We start from the raw sequence: 21,259 nt of genomic DNA, 5'->3' as shown, positions 1-21,259 counted from the left end.
ATGTCTGACCTGAGGGTGGCAGCAAAATGCCTTGTTCGTGCCACGTTCCTCGCTGCAATCTGATTGGTTGAGGCAGACTTTTCCGGCATCCTGATTGGTCGGCGATCACGTTTCACGAGACTTCCGGGTGCTGTCGGTGTGCGTGTTCTTGATAGTTTGGCGCAGTTTGGAGACAGTGAGTAAGAAAAAAAATAAATAAATAAGCGCTGTTGTCACAAAGTGTGCACAGAGCGAGGTGTGTGTGTGTGAGTGTGTGTGTTTTCTAAGGCATGACGTGCTTGGCTTTGTGCTAATTCTTTTAGAGCTGCTTGAGCTTGAGTCCCCTCTTTGCCCTTGAAGGGAATAGGGCTGCGACCTACAGTCCAAGATCTCTCACTGCTTCTGCTGCATTTCATCACCCTGGGTTTGGGTTCGAGTAATGAAAAGGGAAAAAAATCACAAAAAGATGTGACTTATATAATAGACTATGTGCGCGCGCGCGTGTGTGTTTAATGATTAATCCTACTGTCATCAGAAGACAGTATGACCAGTGTGACACAACCCTGCCTTAGTAGAATGAGTGTGTGTGTGTGTGCGCGCGCGCGCGCCTCCCCTCCCGCTTTATCCCCCTTTAATTTCAGTTCAGAAGGGCTTACTTGAATGTCATTAATGTTTTTTTATGTTAAATTGTTGCCAGATCTCTTAAAGAAGGCTGGTTACATTCTAAATTATATATATATTATAAAACATTATAAGCATAACGTCTATCAGTAGTGATGGGTCGTTCATGAATGATTCGTTCTTTTTGAACGAGTCTTTAACGTGACTCAGATGAACGAGTCGTCTCGGAGAGTGATTCGTTCGTTTTCTCCTGGGCGCGCATGCGCAAATCATCGCAAACCCTCCTATACAGGCAACAGAATTGAGCGATTCTTTCTCAATGACTCTTCTACTCCGAGTCGTTGGTTCTTTTGTCACGTGACTCCCATTGAGAGACTATGCGGTGCAATAGATTCAAAAGCACGAGCGACTCAGAATAAAAGATAAGATGGTGAGCTGCTCATTCTGTTTATTATAACATGTCTTTAGCTGAAATGGAATATTTTCATTACTGAAACTATAGCCAAAATGTGTGTATGTAGACGTATTGGGGGTCTGTTTATTTAGAATGCAACATTTTAATTTATTTCTGATCAAAAGAACTAAATGACTCAAAAAAAGATTCGTTCATTTTGATGAACGAGATTCAAAGAACCGAGTCACTAAAGTGATTCAAGCTTCCCATCACTAGTAGAAAGTCATGTGTATTTGCCACTCTAGGTGGGAGGGGAGGTGGGCTGTGCTACAGTTCGATGAAAACGAGCCTCTGTACTGTACACACACACACACACACACACACTCTCTCTCTCTCTCTCTCTCTCTCTCTCTCTCTCTAAACATCTCGGCTCGGATCATATACATGCATATACACACAGGCGAAGACTGCAGAGATCAAAGACTTCATTTCTTTCAGCTTTGATCATTTTAAACGTTATTAAGTTGTAACACTTTGGAGATCTAACACAGAGAAGCTACTATTCAAAGAGGGGGGAAAGAAGGAGGAGGAGGAGGAGGAGTGAAGACGTGGTTTGGATTTAACGCGGATGGTTTATAAGTGTGGAAATTTTTCTCATTTCTCAGTGCCGATTTTAGCTCGAGTTCAAATCAAAATAAACAACAACAACAACAACAAACAAAACCTTCAGATTCTTGCTCCGAAGACCCGAACGTTAATTAATTAAGGCGAATAACGGAAATATCGCGAGATTTCAAACCTATTAAGAACATTATTGATAACAGTCTCATCATATCATCATCATGTCGGTTTTGTCGGTTGCTGGTGAGTTCTGTACTGATCACGTGCTTCTCTTTAAATGAGTGTCAGCTGTACTGTTCCAGAAACTTGATTTCAGGTTATGTTTATGTTACTTGTTTAAAGTCTGAATTCAAGCTGATTAACTGTATTACATGTACAACATTTTTGCATATACAGTCTCTAATCTAATGAATTCCATAGTGCATGAGAAACATCTTTTAGCACATTAGTGTATTTAAGTGTAGTTATGAGTTCCTTTATCTGTTTCGCCATTGTATATCTGTTCCCATGAAAATGGTGAGATGCTGGCGAGATAATTTCCCAAGTGTCGGCTTATGGAATCGAACCGAGCTTGATTTCAAAGAAAAAAAGAAGAAAAAAAACACTCTTATAATATCATCGGTGATATTAAGTGTTTAAAGTGACATGGATCTGTTAAACTGTTATGGATCAGCGCCCCCAGCACTGCAAAGCTGCAACTGTTGCGAGATCTATCGGCTCCTGGGACGCTGTATCTTGGCTGACCCTGAGCTCTGACCCCAGCTTCCTAACTAGGATATGGGATGGACAGTTTTATTGTGCTAATGAATAAGAAATAGTTAAATGTTCATTTTAATCTTTTTGGACTGGGGTTCAATCTTTCAGGACGAAAAGCATATATAAAGCGAAAAAGGGGGAATGAAGGTAGAAAGTGAGGACTGGTACAGGTGAGTGAGGAAATGGAAGAAGATTTATTTGAGAAAAGCCAGTTGTAAGATTACTGGGGCAGATATCTTCAGTTTTATGCAGATCAGATATATTTGTTAATTCTGACTGAGTCGGTCTGTCGGGTAATTTCTGGTGAATTGTTTCTAAATAATGAATAATACTATGAAGAAGAATTCCATTGACTAGAATTTATTAGTGGAATGCTAAGAACAAAAAAAACTACAAGATGTATATAAAGAGGTGACACTCAGATCCATCTGCATGTTACCATTATATGAGAACGTGTGGTCAACTCGCTGCTCCTCACGCAGCTCCAATGAAGTAACGCACATCACCGTTAAATCTGGGGTTTTACCTGACGTAGCCTTTTTCATTGCTGTTACATTCACTGAGGAACGCCTTTGACATGCCACAGTATGACATAAGAGCTTCACCTTGTTCAGACTGAAATAAAAAGAAATGGTTACTTAAAAACTCCTGTGTCTTTGATGCTTGGAACCTTACTTACTGTAAGTCAAATAAAGCCAGATAGATGTTGCTGTTAGTGCATGGTAATAATGTTTTAGTACCGGTACCCGCAACAAAAATGTCCATAGGTACACATCTATACATTTTTTTATGTCCCTAACACTTGTGTTGTGTCTTTATCTGTGTGTGTGTAGAACTGAGTCGAGGTGCTCTCAACGGTGCGATGACGGAGTTTCAGGAGAAGCTCAGGGAGCAGCATGAAAACTCCATGCACAAGGAGCTTGAGAAGCTGCTTTCCACTACCAAGGGTGCAGAAGCCGAGGTAGAGCTTAATTAACAGTTTCTCACCTTTAACATATTGGTCTTCTTCTTGAGAAATTCATCCTCTTATGTTCTTCACAGAGTTACAGCGTTACACCGGCCTCCTGAATATCCAGGATAGTATTTCTAGAGGATTTGGAGTTACAGTGTAGAGGGAAAGGTTATGTGGTGAAGGACACTGCAGTAATTTGAGATAGGACAGGCAAAGAATTCAGAAAGGAGGACAGGAACTCGTGGTTTGTTACGAGAGTAAATGAGAGGAATTGTATCTGAGAAATAAAATAGATTTTTTTCCCCCCTGATAGTTTTAGCTAGAATTCAGATCCACATCATCTCTGTTTTCTAGTAAAGATGAATGATATGACAGAAATATCAGAATCAGAATCAGGTTTTATTGGCCAAGTATGTTGAGGCACACAAGGAATTTGTTTCCGGCTGTTTGTAGCTCTCAGAGTACAGACAAACATTAAACACTGTACAAGTAATTACACAGTAATTATGCAACATTTTGCTTGTGATTAAATAAGATTAAATAAAGCTTGAGGATCCCGAGTATGTGCAGTATAGTGTACACAAAGGGATTGTAAAGTAGGGTAAGTAGCCCTGTGTGCATCATATGTACTATTCTAGGGACGGTACTTTACTAAAAAACAAAGTAGTATAGGAGTAGTGAAGTAATGAGCATGTGGGGAGTTTGATGGAGGCATGAGGGTGCTCTGTCACAATATACAGTATGATACTGGATGTTTGATTTGTGCAATTAACAATTATTTAAAGATGGTTGTGCAAATAATGATTTAAAGACGGTTGTAAGATCCAGTTCAACTGTTTATGAGGGTGATTGCTTGCTGAAAGAAACTGTTCCTGTGTCTGGCAGTTCTGGTGTGCAGAGTTCTGTAGCACCTGCCAGAAGGGAGGAGGTGAAAGAAGTTGTGTCCTGGGTGCGAGGGGTCTGTGGAGACTTTTCCTGCCCGATTCCTGGTTCTTGTAGCGTACAAGTCATGGAGAGGGGGCAGGGGAGCTCCAATGATTATTTTTCAGCTGTTTTTACTGTTTGGTGCCCAAGGCTCTAGGTTGTTAAATGTCTGCTTTTAAGGATCAGGGTTCGAGCCCTGTTGTCGGTGGGTTTGCCACACCTCTGTACTACCCAGCCACTGCATTCAGGGCTTTTCTCATTTGAGAGATTTTAATTTAACATTTGTTAAATGCTATTGTTTAAGATATAATAAGATAATCTGTTTCCCCTAACCAGTTTGTCATACATTTCTTTATTCAATACTGCATGTTTATAATGCAAGTAAATCTATTTCTTTAGTATTTTAAAATTGTGATTAATCACAGACTATGTATTACTGGAGATAAGAAGAGATCACCATGTACACTATAGTAGTTTGCTGTCTCCTTATGAACACATTTCCTCTCTGGTGTTTTATTTTTAATGAGCTTCCCATTAACCAGAATAAGAAAACAGTTATTTCAGAAATGTTCTTTAGTACGAACAAAGCAAGCACACACACATAAAACTTTTAATCATGCTGCTTAGTTCTGACCCAGTGTTCCAGCAGTGGCCCATCGACCAGCAGCGAGAGCTGTAATTAAAACGTTTGGTCTCCTGAGAGATACCGATCACCTAATTATATCGCTGCTGTCCAACGAAGCGAGGTCAGAGCCATTAGCGTGAAGGCCGAAGGTGACGTTCTTAATTAGCTAACCATGCTAAGTGTTGCAAGTGTTGTGAGAATGACTCAGGAAGCTCCAGGTTGATTGTCATTATGTTATTTGTCGCTGATTTAATTTCTAGCACTAATATGTGTCTGTTAATTCCCTGTCAGATTTCAAGAAAAGATTTCGAGGGGTTTAAGCAGCTGTTCCACAGGTTTCTCCAGGTGAAGGGTCCATCTGTGGAATGGCCCAAGATCAACAGACCTCCTGAGGACTCGGTGAGATACACACCACTAAATGAATCACACACAATCCTCTAGCTACATTTATCTATCGTACAATACGTGTTTCTTTAAAGCAGCAGGTATTTACAGATAACCGTGTTTTAATATAACCGTATCTTTAACTTTCACCCGCCGAATAATCTGGACGTGCTGTGAAACAGATATTTATGAGAAACATTTGAGACAGACCCCCCTTTCTTGTTAACTACAATAGTTGCATTTGTAAAACTTGTGTACTTTTTTGGGGGCGAGAGGAAGCACACGCCTCCATGCTGTGATAAGAGTCAGAAAGAACATCCACATTACTGAGACCTGCGCTGTGCCAAGTTTCCACTTACCAGTTCCTTCCTACTGAGAGGGACAGAGAGCTGGACCCTGAATATGAGAGATGGGATGGAGAAAGTTAATATAGTGGATGAGTCTCAGAGATAGGATTGGTCAGGACTGAGTTTAATTAAAACTAGGCTGCATTTCTTTGAGTGTTTTTAAAGGGTCTAAATTAAAATATTTCTACCTCCTAAGTTGTATTTTTTACTGTATGAATTATCACATATATTTCCCACTATCTAAATTAGTTATACATGGATTCTTATTACATTTTTACTACAGAAATTTGTAAACCTAAATTTTCCAACTTGAATTTTCCTACATTGTTTATTATACACATTTCCTGCCATTTAAATTTATACTAACACTAATATACTAATAATATACTAATAAATGGTACTGCATGAATTTTTACTACTTTACTTTTTACTATAATTATGCATTTTACTACCTTTTTTTTTACTGCTTGAATTTACTACATAAAAAAAAGTTTTTCTATTTAAAATTTTTACTACATTTGTTTTCATAACTTGATTTTTACTTAAATTTTTTTTACTACATTAATTTGTCCAACCTATATTTTTCAACATGAATTTTCTACATTGTTTATTACATACATTATATTTCATGCTATCTAAATGTTTATTGCATGAATTGTTAAAATCTGCACAAACAAAATTGGAACTGCAAGAGTTTTTACTACTTAAATTTTTGCTACATAAAAATTAGTACCACTTAAATTTTTACTACATTAATTTCCACACCTTAATTTTTTTTTTATACATTTTTACTACATAAATTTGTGCAGCTTTTTCTAAATGAATTTCCCACGTTGTTTATTATACTGTATATTTTTCTTGCCATCTAAGTCTTTGCTACATACATTTCCACAAACTAAATTTGTTTCACATTATTTTTTTCTATATTAATTTCCGCATTTTTTTTTTTTACTACATACAGGTACATGTCCTCTGACATTTGAACTTCTGCATTAAGTGTAGTAAATTTGTACTGCAAGTATTTTTTACTATATTCCTCTTGCTACATACATTTGTTTACATATTACTACATAAAGTTTAGCACATTAGTTTCCACATATACATTGGTACCTTGGAGTACATACAGTACTGTGCAAAAGTCTTAAACCAGCCCTCATTTCCCTTATATTATCTTTCACAGAGCCAAACTTCCTTGTATGTGTAATATAGTTTTAATCAATAATTGTCCAGGCTTCCTGAATAATATTTTCACCTCTATTTTCAGATCAGTCTCTGTACCTGAGCAGATTGAGCAGAATGTTTTTTATTGTTTGTTAAGCCACACAGTGACCTATGAATCCGTCAGAAGTTAGAAAAAATATAATATAATAAATATAACAATATATACTGTACAGTATACTGTATATGATCAGATTGTTTTTTACTTCTTAAACAGCAGCACCATAATTTCTTTAGGGCCCATTTTCTTGACAAAGTACTTGCACTGGCACTTTTATCTACACCCTAATTAAGGTAGCAACCAACTGGGACTACTTCTAACAACGAAAAATTGGGCGTGTGATTGTGTGTGTGTGTGTGTGTGTGTGTGTGTGTGTGAGTGCATGCGCACGTGTTAAATGAGTCACCATATCTAAAGAGCTTTAGGAGTCAGGTTGGAGGCCTGTGGTGTAGGGTTACTCTGTGTGTAAGATAATAGTGTGTGGCTCTGGATTTGCACATGAAGTGTGTGTCAGCAATCCCCCTGACATCCCAGTGTCTCTATGAACAGCGTACACCACTCCACTAATATCCCTAGACAGAAAGCTGGACTATGAATAGCCTGACCTCTGAAGCGTTCAGTCACACAGAGACAGAGACCTGGACAGGAAGGGAGAACTACAGCTCCTGGAAGATGGATGACATTTCTTTCTTCGGCCCGCCAGTTGTTCAGATCAGGTTACAGGACCTTTAACCAGCTGATCAGGAATCAGACTTTCAGCCACCGTCCCCGGCTGTAATGCACCTGATATGACTTAATAATGAGGCGTTGAGTTGTATCAGGTGGGCGCCAGGCTGACGATTTTGCTTTATCCTCAGCTGCTGTCTGTTGTTCAGAGTCGAGACGAGCTCTCAGTCATTATCGACAGCAGTGGACATAATGTACGTCATACATTTATCGACCATAGTGGCTCAGTGGACAGTTGAAGTCCTTTTAGTCTGATTGACTCGTAATTCAAATATTATGTAAAAATATTGGGCTGCCCGACCAGCTTCATACAAACGTTGAACTCCACCGGTGTGTTTGTGTCTGAAGGACGAGCATGTGTGTGGACACGTGCACATATGTCTCGTTTCAGGACAGTGTATGGAACAGGGTGTATTTGTGACCCGCGAGGAATGTGAAACCCGATCTCAAAATGCCTGTTTGAACTTTCCTCAGAGTCACCATGGAAGCGATGATCTTTGACCCTCGCGTGTGTATATATAACCTTAGATCTAAATACACATTGCTAGGTACGTAGTCCTACACATGTGTGGTTCAGGAGGACATATTCGCTGCTGTAGGTCACCTGGTTTGCTAATCTGTGGGTTCAGCCATGTGGTGTGTTTTCTCAGTTGTGTCTAAAGACATGCAAGGAAGCATGACTACAGTGGAATTCCAGCCATGTGGTGTCTTTTTTTTTTTTTTTTTTATGAGGTAAATGTTAATATTCTCAGTAGTTTTTTTCTGTTTCCATAGCTACCATACATTTATGTTTTTATATAAGAGAGCTTGCTAATCTTAGCCACCACATGGTTTATGCTCAGGGTTTGCAAAAGTGTTTTTAAAAGTTTACCTCATTAAAATTATTCATTTATTGCATCTTCTACATTCCTGTACTGTTTTGTGTAATAAAAAAAAAAAGAAAAAAAAAAGAATTACAGTCAGCTACAAGATTTTGCAATGTTAAGGAGCGATAACTGCTAGCTAGCTAGCTGCAGCTACCACTAGTTGGTGTCTGATATGACTGGTAACTTGATTAGCACACTTCAGTAAACAAAACAGTACAGGAATGTGGAAGATGCAATAAATGAATCATTTAAACAAGCTAAACTTTTAAAAACACTTTTACTAGGTGGCTAAAAATGCAAACCCTGAGCATAAACCATGTGGTGGCTAAGATTAGCAAGCTTTAACTCTCTTATGTAAAAACATAAATGTATGGTTGCTATGGAAACAGATAAAAACTATTGAGAATATTACCATTTACCTCAGAATAATAAAAAAGACACCACACGGCTGAAATTCCACTGTAGTCATGCTAGCTTGCATGTCTTTAGACACAACTGAGAAAACACCACATGGCTGTTGCTTGTCCAGCTAAGATTAGCTTCATCTGCAGGTGAACCTTGCAAACTACGTTAGCTAGGCTACACATTTAGGAGCAGATTTTTGAATATTTATTTACACTTGTACACCAATCAGCCATAACATTATGACCACCTGACTAATATTGAGTGTGTTTACCTTTCTATTAATACCAGCATTAACATTTGCAGCAATTAGTGCTACATTAGCTCTTATATTGGATCATTCCTCGAGCCAGCCTTCACTCCCCATGTGCATCAATGATCCTTGACCACCTTCTTCCTTGGATCACTTTTGGTACGTCCTGACCACTGCAGTGTGGGAACATCCCACAAGAGCTGCAGTTTTGAAGTTGCTCTGACTCAGTTGTCTAACCATCACAATCTGGGCCTCGTCAAAGTCACTTAAGTTATTATGTTTTCCCATTCTTTCCATTTCCTACACATCAACGTCAGGAACAAAAGCTTTACTTACTGCCATATTTTTCTGCACATTTTGAAACCTTATTAAAAGGTCAGGACGGCTTGTTTTCTGTCTGTTTATTAGAGTACGGTAGTTAAGGGAGAAGAAGGCATACTGTGAGGTGTCCATTAAACATAACTCACGCTAACATAACAGTGAAAATCATCCAGCTGTGCTAGCGGTATTATTGACATTATCCTACCATTATCTCCGCACCTTATAAAGTCAAGTATGAGGTTTCCGCATTAAACATAATTGCTATACAGTTCCTTCTCAGAGGCCTGGTGAAAGGGTTTAAACCATCTTCACTCCAAAACAAACATTATCACGTTTACATTGCAAACTCTGCTCTCTGGGTTGTTGGGTTTGTTAAACCTGGGTTATTTAAATTGGTGCTTAAAATATAAAAGTCACGACGTGAGTGCGTGCATGTGTGCATGCTCGAATGCGTGCGGTTCTGCATGCCGTATATGTGTGCGTGCGTGCGTGTTGCCAGGGAACTGCTCTTCGGACACTTCAGCCTGCCATGGCTATCACTGTTATAAATGCCAAGCCTTCTTCTCTTTCTCTCTCTTTCACTGGCACTCTTTTATTTCCTTCTAACTTTATTCATCCTGTTCTACTTTCCTTCTTTTTTGTTCCATTGGCTGGCAGCGTTAGTGCTCACACAAGGTCCAAAGCTCAAGAGTTTCAACAGGAATGAAAAACATTTGTTCACTCATTCACCAGATTTACGTGTTTGTGAATGTTAATTATTTATTTATTTATTTATTTTTAATTAAAAGTGGTTAGATAAAAATAATGCAGTGCATATTTCATTGGGAAGCCCAAAATGCAAGGGGTGTTCAAATCAAACTGGGACTTTTGCTTGTGCAGATAAATAAACGATTAATCTTTCTCTCTCTCTCTTGATGAAGTTCAGTGTTTGTGTTAGTAGTGTGGTTCCTCCTATTATCAGTATTATCCAGGATATGACGCTATAGTAACTCCATCTTGGTGGGTTTTTTTTTTGGTTGTTTTTTTCAGATTCAGCCATACGAGAGAATCCGGGCGAAGCCGTTGCCGCAGGGCGTCGCTGCCAGTCTAAACAAACTGGCCGTGGTGAAGCTGAACGGAGGTCTGGGTACCAGCATGGGCTGTAAAGGCCCGAAGAGTCTGATCAGCGTCCGCAATGAGAACACCTTCCTGGACCTGACCGTGCAGCAGATAGAGGTGCGTGCACACACAAATTAATGCACTCACACACATGCACACACACACACACAATATAAGAGGAAGCTGCAGGAAAAGACTCAAACATGCCATGTATTTTGGGTTGCAGTGGGTTTTTTTGTCGAGATGACCAACTAAGCCACAACATCACTGATCACATTTATACCCAACTTTATCAACATTAGCACTCATTCTCAAAATTCATTTATACATACTTAATGCATTCTTTTCAAAGGTGCTTTCGTGATTTTTGTGTTTGCGTGTGCACGTGCGCATGCGTGTTACAGCACTTAAATAAGACGTACAACACTGACGTCCCTCTGGTCCTGATGAACAGCTTTAACACCGATGAAGACACCAAGAAGATCCTGCAAAAGTACACTCACCACCGCGTCAAAATACACACCTTCAACCAGAGCAGGTACAAACACACACACACACCCTGTATGTGCATTCTCTTCTCCGATTACTTCTGTATCATCACCACAATGATGCCATGGCTATGATGTAATGCTGTTTTAATAGTGCTGATGTCATAAATGTGCGAGGGCACTCTTGTCCTTCTAAGGATTGTTATTAGGGGCCAAGCACTATAAGGTGCGCAGGACCTTCTTGTTTTCCTGAGGATTATTTATTTCAGGTAAATTGGGTCGTATGCCAAAACGCACCTAATGGATTTTGATATACTCCTCATAGAGACTTTATACGATCGTCACTAAAACCGGGCCCATGTGATCTAAAGACAGTCATGAAGCAAAATTGCACTTGAAATTGAATTTCTCTCTCTGCAGATATCCCAGGATAAATAAGGAGTCTTTGTTGCCCGTGGCGACCAACATGGGTCTGACGGGGGAGAACTCTGAGGCGTGGTACCCTCCGGGCCACGGAGACATCTACGCCAGCTTTTATAACTCCGGCCTGCTCGATCAGCTCATCTCCGAGGGCAAGGAGTACATCTTTGTGTCCAACATCGATAACCTGGGTGCCACCGTCGACCTGCACATCCTCAGCCATCTGATGAGCCAACCAGCAGACCGGCGCTGCGAGTTTGTCATGGAGGTCACCGACAAGACCCGTGCTGACGTCAAGGTGAGGACCAGGACAGAGAGAGAGAGAGAAAGAGAGTGTGTGTGTGTGTGTGTGTGAGCGAGTGAGAGAGAGCAGACTTTATACTGGATTATGGCGCTAACCCCATAAGTGTGTTGTATGTCTGCGTCCACCAGGGTGGTACTCTGATTCAGTATGACAATAAGCTCAGGCTGCTGGAGATCGCTCAGGTTCCCAAAGCGCACGTGGACGAGTTCAAATCCGTCACCAAGTTCAAGATCTTCAACACCAACAACCTGTGGATCAGCCTGCCTGCGATTAAGAGGCTGCACGAGCAGAACGCCATGAACATGGAGATCATCGTTAACCCCAAGGTGAACAACACACACACACACACACATATAGATGGTAGGATAATGAAAAAGTTAAAATGTGTGTGATTTAATAACCCACTTTAATTTTGTATCTGTGTGGACTTCCTTCCTCATTATAGTTGCCAGGTGTGAGAGTGTGTGTGTGTGCGCATGAACAGCACATTACACTAGGAGTTCTCAGAATAGTGAGTAAATACAAGGAGAATTAAAACTGTCATGCTTTATTATCTCCACGCTGTGTGTCCAGACTCTGGATGGCGGCCTGAACGTGATCCAGCTGGAAACGGCCGTCGGCGCTGCCATTAAGAGCTTCGACAACGCTCTGGGCATCAACGTCCCGCGAAGCCGCTTCCTCCCCGTCAAGACCACCTCTGACCTGCTGCTGGTCATGTCCAACCTGTACAGCCTGGACGCTGGGTCTCTCACCATGAGTAAGAAGAGGGAGTTCCCCACCACACCGCACGTCAAACTGGGCAGCTCCTTCACCAAGGTACCCATGTGACTAGCATCAGTTTAAGCACCAACTCCTATACAAGATGGACTGAACCTAAAATGCTGACAAAAAACAAACAAATAAGCTTCATTGCTCTTTGCTCAGACTTATTGCGCCATTAAGCACACAGCCGAAGTTAAGCTGAGTCCAGAATACAAACTGGTTAATGTATGACCTTGGCATGCGTCAGTAACCAGAGTGCTGGGTACACCGTTAAACTCGTGTCTGGTTTATTTTTTGTGGTGTAGGTGCAGGACTTCCTGCGCAGGATCGAGAGCATCCCGGACATGCTGGAGCTCGATCACCTCACCGTGTCTGGAGACGTCACCTTCGGCAAGCAGGTCACTGTGAAGGTAAACAACAGAAGAGGGATGGAAAAAGGGATGGAGATTGTGTGAATGTGTGTGTGAATGAATGATGGATGGACTAATAGAAGTGGTGTAGATCAATGCGTAGCTACAGATATCATGTTAAAGGATTTTAGAAATAGGAAGATGTATAGAGGATGAATGAGGCAGGTATGCAGAGGAAGATGAAGGATAAAGACGGATGAACAGATAAGTAGAGATTTAAGGATGGGTGAAGAAATATAGATAAATGGATGAATATGGATTAGGGGTATATACTTTATGGCCAAAAGTATTCGCTCGCTTGACTTCACATGCATATGAACTTGTGTAACATCCAATTCTTAGGACATAGGGTGTAATATGATGTTGGCCCCGCCCCCTTTGCAGCTATAACAGCTTCAACTCTTCTGTAAAGGCTTTCCATAAGGTTTATGAGTGTGTTTATGGAATATTTGACCGTTCTTCCAGAGGTACATCTGTAAGGTCAGACATTGATGCGCAGTCATGTTGGAACTGGTGTGGGCTTGTTTTTCAGTCACTGGGCTCGGCCTCTTACTTCCAGTAAAGGAGCTCTTAATGCTTCAGCGTACCAAGACATTTTGGACTGTTTCAATCTCCCAACTTTGTGGGAACAGTTTGGGGACGTCCCCTTCTTGTTCCAACATGACTGTGCACCAGTGCACAAAGCGAGGTCCATAAAGACATGGATGAGCGAGTTTGGTGAGGAGGAACTTGACTTTTCTGACCTTAACCTGATAGAACACCTTTGTGATGAATTAAAGCGGAGACCGTGAGACAGGCCTTCTCGTCCAACATCAAGGTTTGACCTCACAAATGCGCTTCTGGAAGAAAGGACAAAAATTCCCATGAACACACTCCTAAATCTTTTGGAAAGCCTTCACAGAAGAGTTGAAGCTATTATAGTTTCAGTTAAAGGGGACGGGGCCAACATCATATTAAACCCTATGGATTAGGAATTAAATGTTACTCAAGTTTATATGTATATGAAGGCAGGCAAGCGAATACTTTTGGCAGTATAATGTATTAAGAGATGAATAAACATGGACTGATGGATTATAACAGTATATCTACACGGTGAAGATGAATGGGTGAGTGGAAATCAATACAGAGGGATAAATGGATGGATGGAGGGATAAAGATAGAGATAAGTGGTTATAGATTGCGCTATGTGCATGAAATCAATTGCTGGGTAGATGGAGTTGGATGAATGGCTAGATGGAGATCTCTGTCGGAAGTTGCAATACATTGTCACATAGCATATAGTAAAAAAAAAAAAAAAATCTAATAGTTTTGAGTTTCATGGTTTCCCGTGTTTCAGGGCACGGTTATCATCATCGCTAATCACGGAGACCGGATCGACATTCCAGCCGGAGCCATGCTGGAAAACAAGATCGTCTCCGGGAACCTGCGCATCCTGGACCACTAAGACCGCACATGCATACACACACCAAATTACACAAAATGTCCCATCCTTTATTAAATCAGCCTGTGTTAGTGTGTGTATATGTGTGTGTGCTCATAGTTTTTCTTAAGAATGTAGTGCAGTACATGCCGCTTGCCCTCAATTCGAATGTAAACTGTGAAACTGTGAATGTTTGAGCCCGACCCTGTTGGCGGGGGGTTTGGGGATTGTATGGTGTAGACCGTCAACACACTGAAGTTCCCATTGTGATGTTTTTAGTTACTGATCCAGGATCTGTTGCTCCTTGAGCTCAAAAACAAGCAACCAAACTCTGTATGAAGGCAGGGTCTCAACTGTTACTTGTCCTGCATTTCAGAAATTAAAGTGCAATATGCTGTTACACCATCCCGTCTTTTGCGTCTTCTTTTTTCATTTTAGAGCTTTTTACGTTCCTTATTGTTACCAATCATTTGTCAATCCAAATTTCTTCGATTTCTTTCTTTATACAAGTTGCATGTACTAACTATTTAGTTGAATCGCCTTTATCTTTATTGAAGATGTACATTTTACTACAGCATTGTTTAATACAACCTTATCCGGCGTCATTTATTTCCATCTTCTATTGATGACGGGAAAGTCAACCCTCTCCATGAAGTCTTCTGATTGGTGGATCGCTTTATGCGCTTCCCTTCTCACCAGGACACGCCGATCGCTCTGAAATAGGCTCTCAGTCTGGACTCACCAGACCACATAACCTTTTCCCATTGTTTTTATTCCCTGATGAGTTATTCAGATATTTAGTTTCAATCTTTTGAGTTCTTATTACAATGTGAACACAATGTGCTCTGGTTTTTACAGCCGATACCGTTACTTTCTTTTTGGTTTTTACAGTTGATACAGTTTTTGCTATGCAATTTTAAGTAAAAGTAACTTTTTTCATGTGTTTAAGGGATTGAGTGATCTAATTTTTCCCCCAACCACATTTCTTCCACAAAATTGACAGGTTAGCACCATCCTTCCAGGTTTTAATAATGCAGTACTTACCCAAATTTTTGTAGTTTCGGCACTCTCCTTAGTTAATTCGACAGACAGTTACATAAAGAATTCAACAATTCTGATAGACAGTAACATCTTATTCACAAGCACAGGATACGTCTTTCGACATGATTGTTTAGGAAGTGAGAAGCTACTCACTGCATCAGTTAGGTTTTTAAAGCTTTTTGTCAGCTGCAATACATCACTGCAGTACTCCAATGAACGAAGGACAGTGGAACCTCAACAGAATGAACTCTCTTATGCATTTTTTGCCCTAGAATTTACATTTAGCAAGAAATTGTCATCAGCATACGAAGTATTTTCAGCATATGAATGTACCAGCCAAACTGAATGGTGGCACAACTGAAAGTTGCATGTACATCTGGGAGCCGTTCAAAACTTATTTGCGTTTGTGGAAAGTAAGCAAATCGAGTTCACAGATTTTATGATTTTTGTTTTCAGTCAGCAAAAGCCGTTTCGAAAGCCAACCCACGATACCCATGTTGCTTTCATAGGTATGCAATCAAGCTATGCGATTTTTTAAAATAACATTGGTAATATATTTGTGTGGATGAAACGGATTATCTGCATTTACATGATTTCTTATGAGAAAATTCCCCACAGTTCTGCTGTACTTACACTCAATACAAATTATGACTATTTTTGCCCTACAGTGTAGATGTACACTACCGTTCAAAAGTTTGGGGTCACTTTCTAACTCCATGATGGTTCCTGATTTTTATTTCTTTCTACATTGTAAAGGAATGCTAAAGGCGTCCAAAAAATGCATTAATCTCCTTTGAACAGTTGATAGTGAGATGTTTCTGCTACTTTTGCTCTGTAAAGACTTCATAACGCCCCAATCTGAGGTGCTGTTAATTGGTCATTTTTCAGGCTGATAACTCTAAATGAACTTCTCGTCTGCGGCAGGGGTAGGTTTTGGTCTCGCCCTCCTGGGATGGTCTTAATGAGAGCCAGTTTCATTATGGTGTAGAATATAGTATAGAATAGAATATAGTATGGTATAGAATGTAGAAAATAAATCACTGAACAAAAACAAAGAAATTTGCAAGTGACCCCAAACTTTTGAACGGTAGTATAAATGGTTTTCAGCTAATGTAGATAAATTTCACTAAACATGTACTGAATGACAAACTGGAACGTCATTTTGGTGGCAAAATTTACACAGCTAATTAATAGATTTTTTAAATTTAGCTTGCTAGCGAGCAACAATTCAAATGTTGTGGAAAGGACACTGCAGAGTTTTGAATTGCTAGCTTGCCAGCTAACTCTGAAATTTGCGTTTCATATGGAAAATATCGTCAAACATTTTCTATCCTGAGGTGTTACGTTTATACTGTATATACTTTAGAAATGTTTTATATCTGAAGAGGCATATGCAGAAACTTGTATATTTTACATGCATTCAAATAAAGACACCACAACACACAACAAATAAAATAAAATGCTTTAAACTTTTATAACTAATTTATTGTTTTTTATTTCAATCTGTTTTTTTTTGCAAAGATGTATTTTGCTGTACATCTTCCGCCCTCTACTGATAAATAATTGACACTGCAGAATCATACAAAGAAAATGAGTAAAGATTTTCCAACATGCGTAAGTTCTCTGGCTCTTACAGTAATACTACACACATTACATAATGCATGTCTCACATGTTATTGCTTTAAATACAGGAGTTTGGGCAGTTCTTGTTACAATTAAGGAGACTTTTTTGACTTTCCTGAATTTGATTCCAAACTTTTTGAAAAAAAAGATTGTAGAAAGTCAGGGAGTTCATCAGTGTTTGGTATGGCAAAGTGGAGGAGACATTCTAGATGTCAAGAAGAATCTGAGTGTGTTTTGGGTAAATTATTTGTAGGCGGATCATTTGGATTATTTGGGTTTATAGAACCCAAAATTTGCGTTAATTTAACTACGAACCTTTCTAAATTGTCATGCAATTAGTTATGAATTGCCGCGGTTGTGCTAAGAACTACAGTTTGTCTGCTACAAACATTAGACGCGTCGGCCAGGTTTCATCATGGAGTGATAATCAAGCAATACAGTGCGAGCTAACTAGTCTGGATGTCAACAATACGAATGATCATGTAGTCACTACATACACTACATACTGGCTGAGGTTTTTGCTAGACTGTTCGCTAAGTGCTTAATTTTTTTGCTAATGAGATGTCTGTGAGAAGTCTTGACAAATCATAGTGTGTTTAAGAAAAATCATCGCAGTGCATGACAAATCCTGATACTTCTTAGCAAATCTTAAGGTGTAGTAGGAACTTTGTAACAGTTGGTAGGTAAGTTGTAACAGTTCTTAGACAGGTCTTGACAGTTTAGCAGAGGTTTGGCAAGGTTCGCAGCAAAGTCCTAGGTGATTTTTCTAGGTGATGGTTCTTAGCTAGCACATAGTCGATTCGTAGGTGATTGCAAGTTTGGGAAAACGCCGAAAGATTTATTGACCATGTCACTGAGCTTATTTACACTATTCTGAAATACAGAAGCACACCAGAGAACAGAGCACACATCTCAGACTGATATTATTATTAGGAAACTGCAGAAAAGCTAAGGCACAGGTGCAAAAAAACAAAAAACACCAAGTATTCTTGGGGGCGGGGCTACCATCATCATGTGTACCATATTGTTCAACTTTTGCAATAAACACACTGAACACTGAAGGAAAAAAATTACACAAGTTAATATTTGTTAAATATGCAGGTTTGTATTTCAAAGTTTTGGATTTTTTTTTAATTAAGATCGTTTTTATTTATTTTAGAATAAACACAATTAAATGAATGTTATTTTGTCATAGTGGAGTGTTTTGTCTTGGCGTTAATGAAACCGCTGAGCCTTTCTACCTTTTCCACATTTCAGCTCAACAGCATGTGCAGATGATGTCAGTGTGACTGTTCCAGTCATCGTTCGTGTTGGTGGAGAATTAACCGAAACTAAAACTCCTGTGCAGTCCCGCTTGGGCCGGATCTTTAGCATTAAGGTTTGATCATGCACTGAGACAACAAAAATACCGTGAAAAAAGACGCGTGGACGCTGTTTTTCTTCTGGTAATCTAACACATCAATTAACCAAACGATAATCTGTAAATCAAACAGGTCCTCATGAGTGACGTCTCCTAAATCATAAGCATCAAGGACAAGCTGTCAGAGTGTCTGCTCTCCAAAAGGGTAAACAGTGTGAGAAGATTCAAGAAGGACCAGTAATGTCTCAGGTCACAGTCCAGAGGTCACATGAGGAGGAGTGCTTGTGTGTGTGTGTGTGTGTGTCATACAGTGGTGTCTCCATACTCCTGGTTCCAGCGTACGTACTGCTCTAGAGTTTGAGAACTGACCGTCTTCTTGATCTTCTTCAAAGACTCAACGAAATCTGAGTAACGGATGTTCCTCATCTACAAGAGAGAGAAATGGAGGTTATTTAGAATCCTGGGGTGTGGCCTCTCCGTCTCAGGGCAGGAGGCGTGGCCTCTGTGTCTGTCAAGCTTATTAGAGAAGGTTTGACGTGTGTAGTTTAGCCTTATTAGAGGAGGCGTGGCCTTGGTATATCAGCCTTCTTGAAGGAGGCTTGGCCTCTGTACTTCAGCCTTATTGAAGGAGGCGTGGCCTCTGTAAGTTAGCCTTATTGGAGGAGGAGTGGCCTCTGTAAGGCAGCCTTATTGGAGGAGGTGTGGCCTTTCTAGGGCTGCCTTTTTGAGGAAGGTGTGGCCTCTGGATGTCAGCTTTATTGGAGGAGGCGTCGCCTCAGTACATCAGCCTTATTGGAGGAGGCGTGGCCTCAGTACTTTAGCCTTATTGGAGGAGGTGTGGCCTCAGTACATCAGCCTTATTGGAGGAGGTGTGGCCTTTCTAGGGCTGCCTTTTTGAGGAAGGTGTGGCCTCTGGATGTCAGCTTTATTGGAGGAGGCGTCGCCTCAGTACATCAGCCTTATTGGAGGAGGCGTGGCCTCTGTACTTCAGCCTTATTGGAGGAGGTGTGGCCTCTGTACTTCAGCCTTATTGGAGGAGGTGTGGCCTTCCTAGGGCTGCCTTTTTTTGAGGAAGGCGTGGCCTCTGGATGTCAGCTTTATTGGAGGAGGCGTGGCCTCTGCTTAAGTGAACCTTATTGGAGGAATAATCTTGCAATGTCTAAATCACACTTAAATGTTACTTTCACAGAGTCGAACGATCATCAACCAGTAGAGGAGACACACCCGAGACACACCCCTGCTATAAACTACTGTTCTTAACACACACACGAACAAAAAAGTCAGAAATGAACCAGAGAGAACTTTACCTCGTTCACTGCCATGTTCTTCACTTGTTCTGGACGAAGCTCTGAAAACGTGCAGGGAACAGATTACACACAGATCACACACACAGATAAATACATCGAGAAGTGTGTTTCCTGTAATCTCACCTCGTATGGGTCCGAGTGCTGCATCTTTAGCCAAGGAGGTCAGATCACTGCCTGAGTAACCATCGGTCACCCTACACACACACACACACACACACACACACACACACACACACAATGAATGCCACAGTAAACCACCTTTTTTTCTCTTACACATTTCTGTGTGCGTCTGTACACAGACCTGGCTAGCTGGTTCAGCTCTTTTGCTGTCAGTGGGTTGCCATGTTTACTCAGAAGGTTCTTCAGCAGCTTCAGCCGAGTCTGAAACACACGCACACACACACACACACACACACACACACACACACACACACACACACACACAAAGTTTAGACTTGGTAAGGACATCCGGTGAAACATCAATTAAGAGCCATTTACACCTGGATGAGAATTTCTATGTGTTCTGAATGTGCCTTCAGTGACCACACGGTTGCCAGATCGGTCAAATACAGTCCTTAAAATAATAGTTCAATACCAACCATTCAAAACAAGGTGAATATATTTATCTATTAGACGAGAATAAAGTCTGATTGATAACCCATTGATGAACCATAACATTAAAATGTAAAGATCATGCAGTATTTCTTTATTTCAAACATTTCCTTAAATGGTTATTTGCTAAGAGTCTCACATAATTTCAAGAAAAGCTGTGAGACTGAAGAGAGTAAATAATAAGCAGTGCAGGTTGACAGAAGTTACAGGACGCGTCCTTGTGAGAGCAGATTCTCTACTGGCGCTAAAAACAGTGAGAAGGTAGAAAAAAAGCGGAGTGAATAACCCAAACCTGGCAACCCTGGTTTGCCAAAAAACCAATACAAAGTGCCTTTCCTGCTCTTAAACAACGACAACTGCAGTGGTTCACTCTGGGACGTACCTCCTCTGAGGGCAAGGTCACGTAAATCCTCTTCGCAAAGCGCCTACACAACACACACACACACACACACACACACACAGTGAGAAAGTGAAGGTTGTGTTCAGATTAAAACTAAAACTGCATGAACATGAGGGGACGTGTGAACCTGAGCACAGCCTCGTCCAATTCCTGAGGACGGTTTGTGGCTCCCATCACCAGCACCCGGTCATCTCCTCCTGACTGTACCTACACACACACACACACACACAATATATGAACCTAAAGAAGCACATAACTGGACTTCAGTTCAATTTAGTTAACAGAAAGAGACCAGAAACACTGATGATACTATATTAAGGACGTGAGAGAGAGACAGAGAGACAAACAGAGAGACAGAGAGACAAACAGAGAGACAGAGAGAGAAACTGACCCCATCAAATTCAATGAGGAACTCAGTCTTCAGTCTTCTACTGGCATCGTGCTCTCCTTCTCTCCTTTCACACAGGAGACTGTCTATTTCATCTACACACACACACAAATAAAATGTATGCGTGTTTTGTTTCTTTTGTGTGTGTGTGTGTGTGTGCGCATGTGTGTGTGTTTTCTCTCACCAATAAAGATGATTGACGGCTGCAGTTCTCGAGCAACAGCAAACAGAGCACG

General features: G+C 40.5%; 2 protein-coding genes across 5 annotated transcripts in view; one reads left to right on the top strand and one right to left on the bottom strand.

Annotated features, from left to right (window-relative positions):
* The first annotated feature begins 103 nt into the window (after window positions 1–103).
* Window positions 104–14,697, top strand: ugp2a (UDP-glucose pyrophosphorylase 2a). Of its 3 annotated transcripts, none has more exons than XM_053476546.1 (10): window positions 104–175; window positions 3,205–3,332; window positions 5,164–5,271; window positions 10,420–10,605; window positions 10,893–11,026; window positions 11,397–11,694; window positions 11,829–12,026; window positions 12,274–12,516; window positions 12,768–12,872; window positions 14,209–14,697. In XM_053476546.1, the coding sequence occupies exons 2-10, from the start codon at window positions 3,234–3,236 to the stop codon at window positions 14,314–14,316; spliced, it is 1,479 nt and encodes a 492-aa protein (XP_053332521.1). In that variant the 5' UTR covers window positions 104–175; window positions 3,205–3,233; the 3' UTR covers window positions 14,317–14,697. The 3 variants fall into 3 exon arrangements, with proteins under 3 accessions (XP_053332521.1, XP_053332522.1, XP_053332520.1); XM_053476547.1 differs by having other exon boundaries at window positions 161–179; XM_053476545.1 differs by lacking the exon at window positions 104–175 and adding an exon at window positions 1,821–1,858.
* Window positions 14,698–18,018: 3,321 nt separating this feature from the next.
* The window catches only part of spast (spastin), a 10,345-nt gene continuing 7,104 nt past the window's right edge, over window positions 18,019–21,259 (bottom strand). For both annotated transcript variants that reach the window (XM_053477203.1, XM_053477204.1), the window contains 8 exons: window positions 21,208–21,259; window positions 21,027–21,118; window positions 20,763–20,842; window positions 20,618–20,660; window positions 19,925–20,004; window positions 19,747–19,817; window positions 19,624–19,664; window positions 18,019–18,742 (listed from right to left, as the gene is read on the bottom strand). The exon at window positions 21,208–21,259 is cut by the window's right edge and continues 24 nt beyond it. In XM_053477203.1, the coding sequence (XP_053333178.1) occupies window positions 18,620–18,742; window positions 19,624–19,664; window positions 19,747–19,817; window positions 19,925–20,004; window positions 20,618–20,660; window positions 20,763–20,842; window positions 21,027–21,118; window positions 21,208–21,259 (582 nt within the window). In that variant the 3' untranslated portion in view covers window positions 18,019–18,619. The remainder of the gene's footprint in view (window positions 18,743–19,623; window positions 19,665–19,746; window positions 19,818–19,924; window positions 20,005–20,617; window positions 20,661–20,762; window positions 20,843–21,026; window positions 21,119–21,207) is intronic.

This window comes from Clarias gariepinus, chromosome 18, assembly GCF_024256425.1.
Source record: "Clarias gariepinus isolate MV-2021 ecotype Netherlands chromosome 18, CGAR_prim_01v2, whole genome shotgun sequence".
Taxonomy (NCBI): Eukaryota; Metazoa; Chordata; class Actinopteri; order Siluriformes; family Clariidae; genus Clarias; species Clarias gariepinus.
The sequence above is the reverse complement of the archived record's forward strand: the minus strand, read 5'-3'. Positions and strand labels throughout refer to the sequence as shown.

What these genes read in the sequence shown, in the direction of transcription:
- ugp2a (XM_053476545.1), top strand. Translation starts at nt 1,837, where the DNA reads ATGTCGGTTTTGTCGGTTGCTG. An exon ending in GTCGGTTTTGTCGGTTGCTG is followed by an intron (nt 1,859 to 3,204) that starts GTGAGTTCTGTA and finishes GTGTGTGTGTAG; the next exon opens with AACTGAGTCGAGGTGCTCTC. An exon ending in TGGGCAGCTCCTTCACCAAG is followed by an intron (nt 12,517 to 12,767) that starts GTACCCATGTGA and finishes TTTGTGGTGTAG; the next exon opens with GTGCAGGACTTCCTGCGCAG.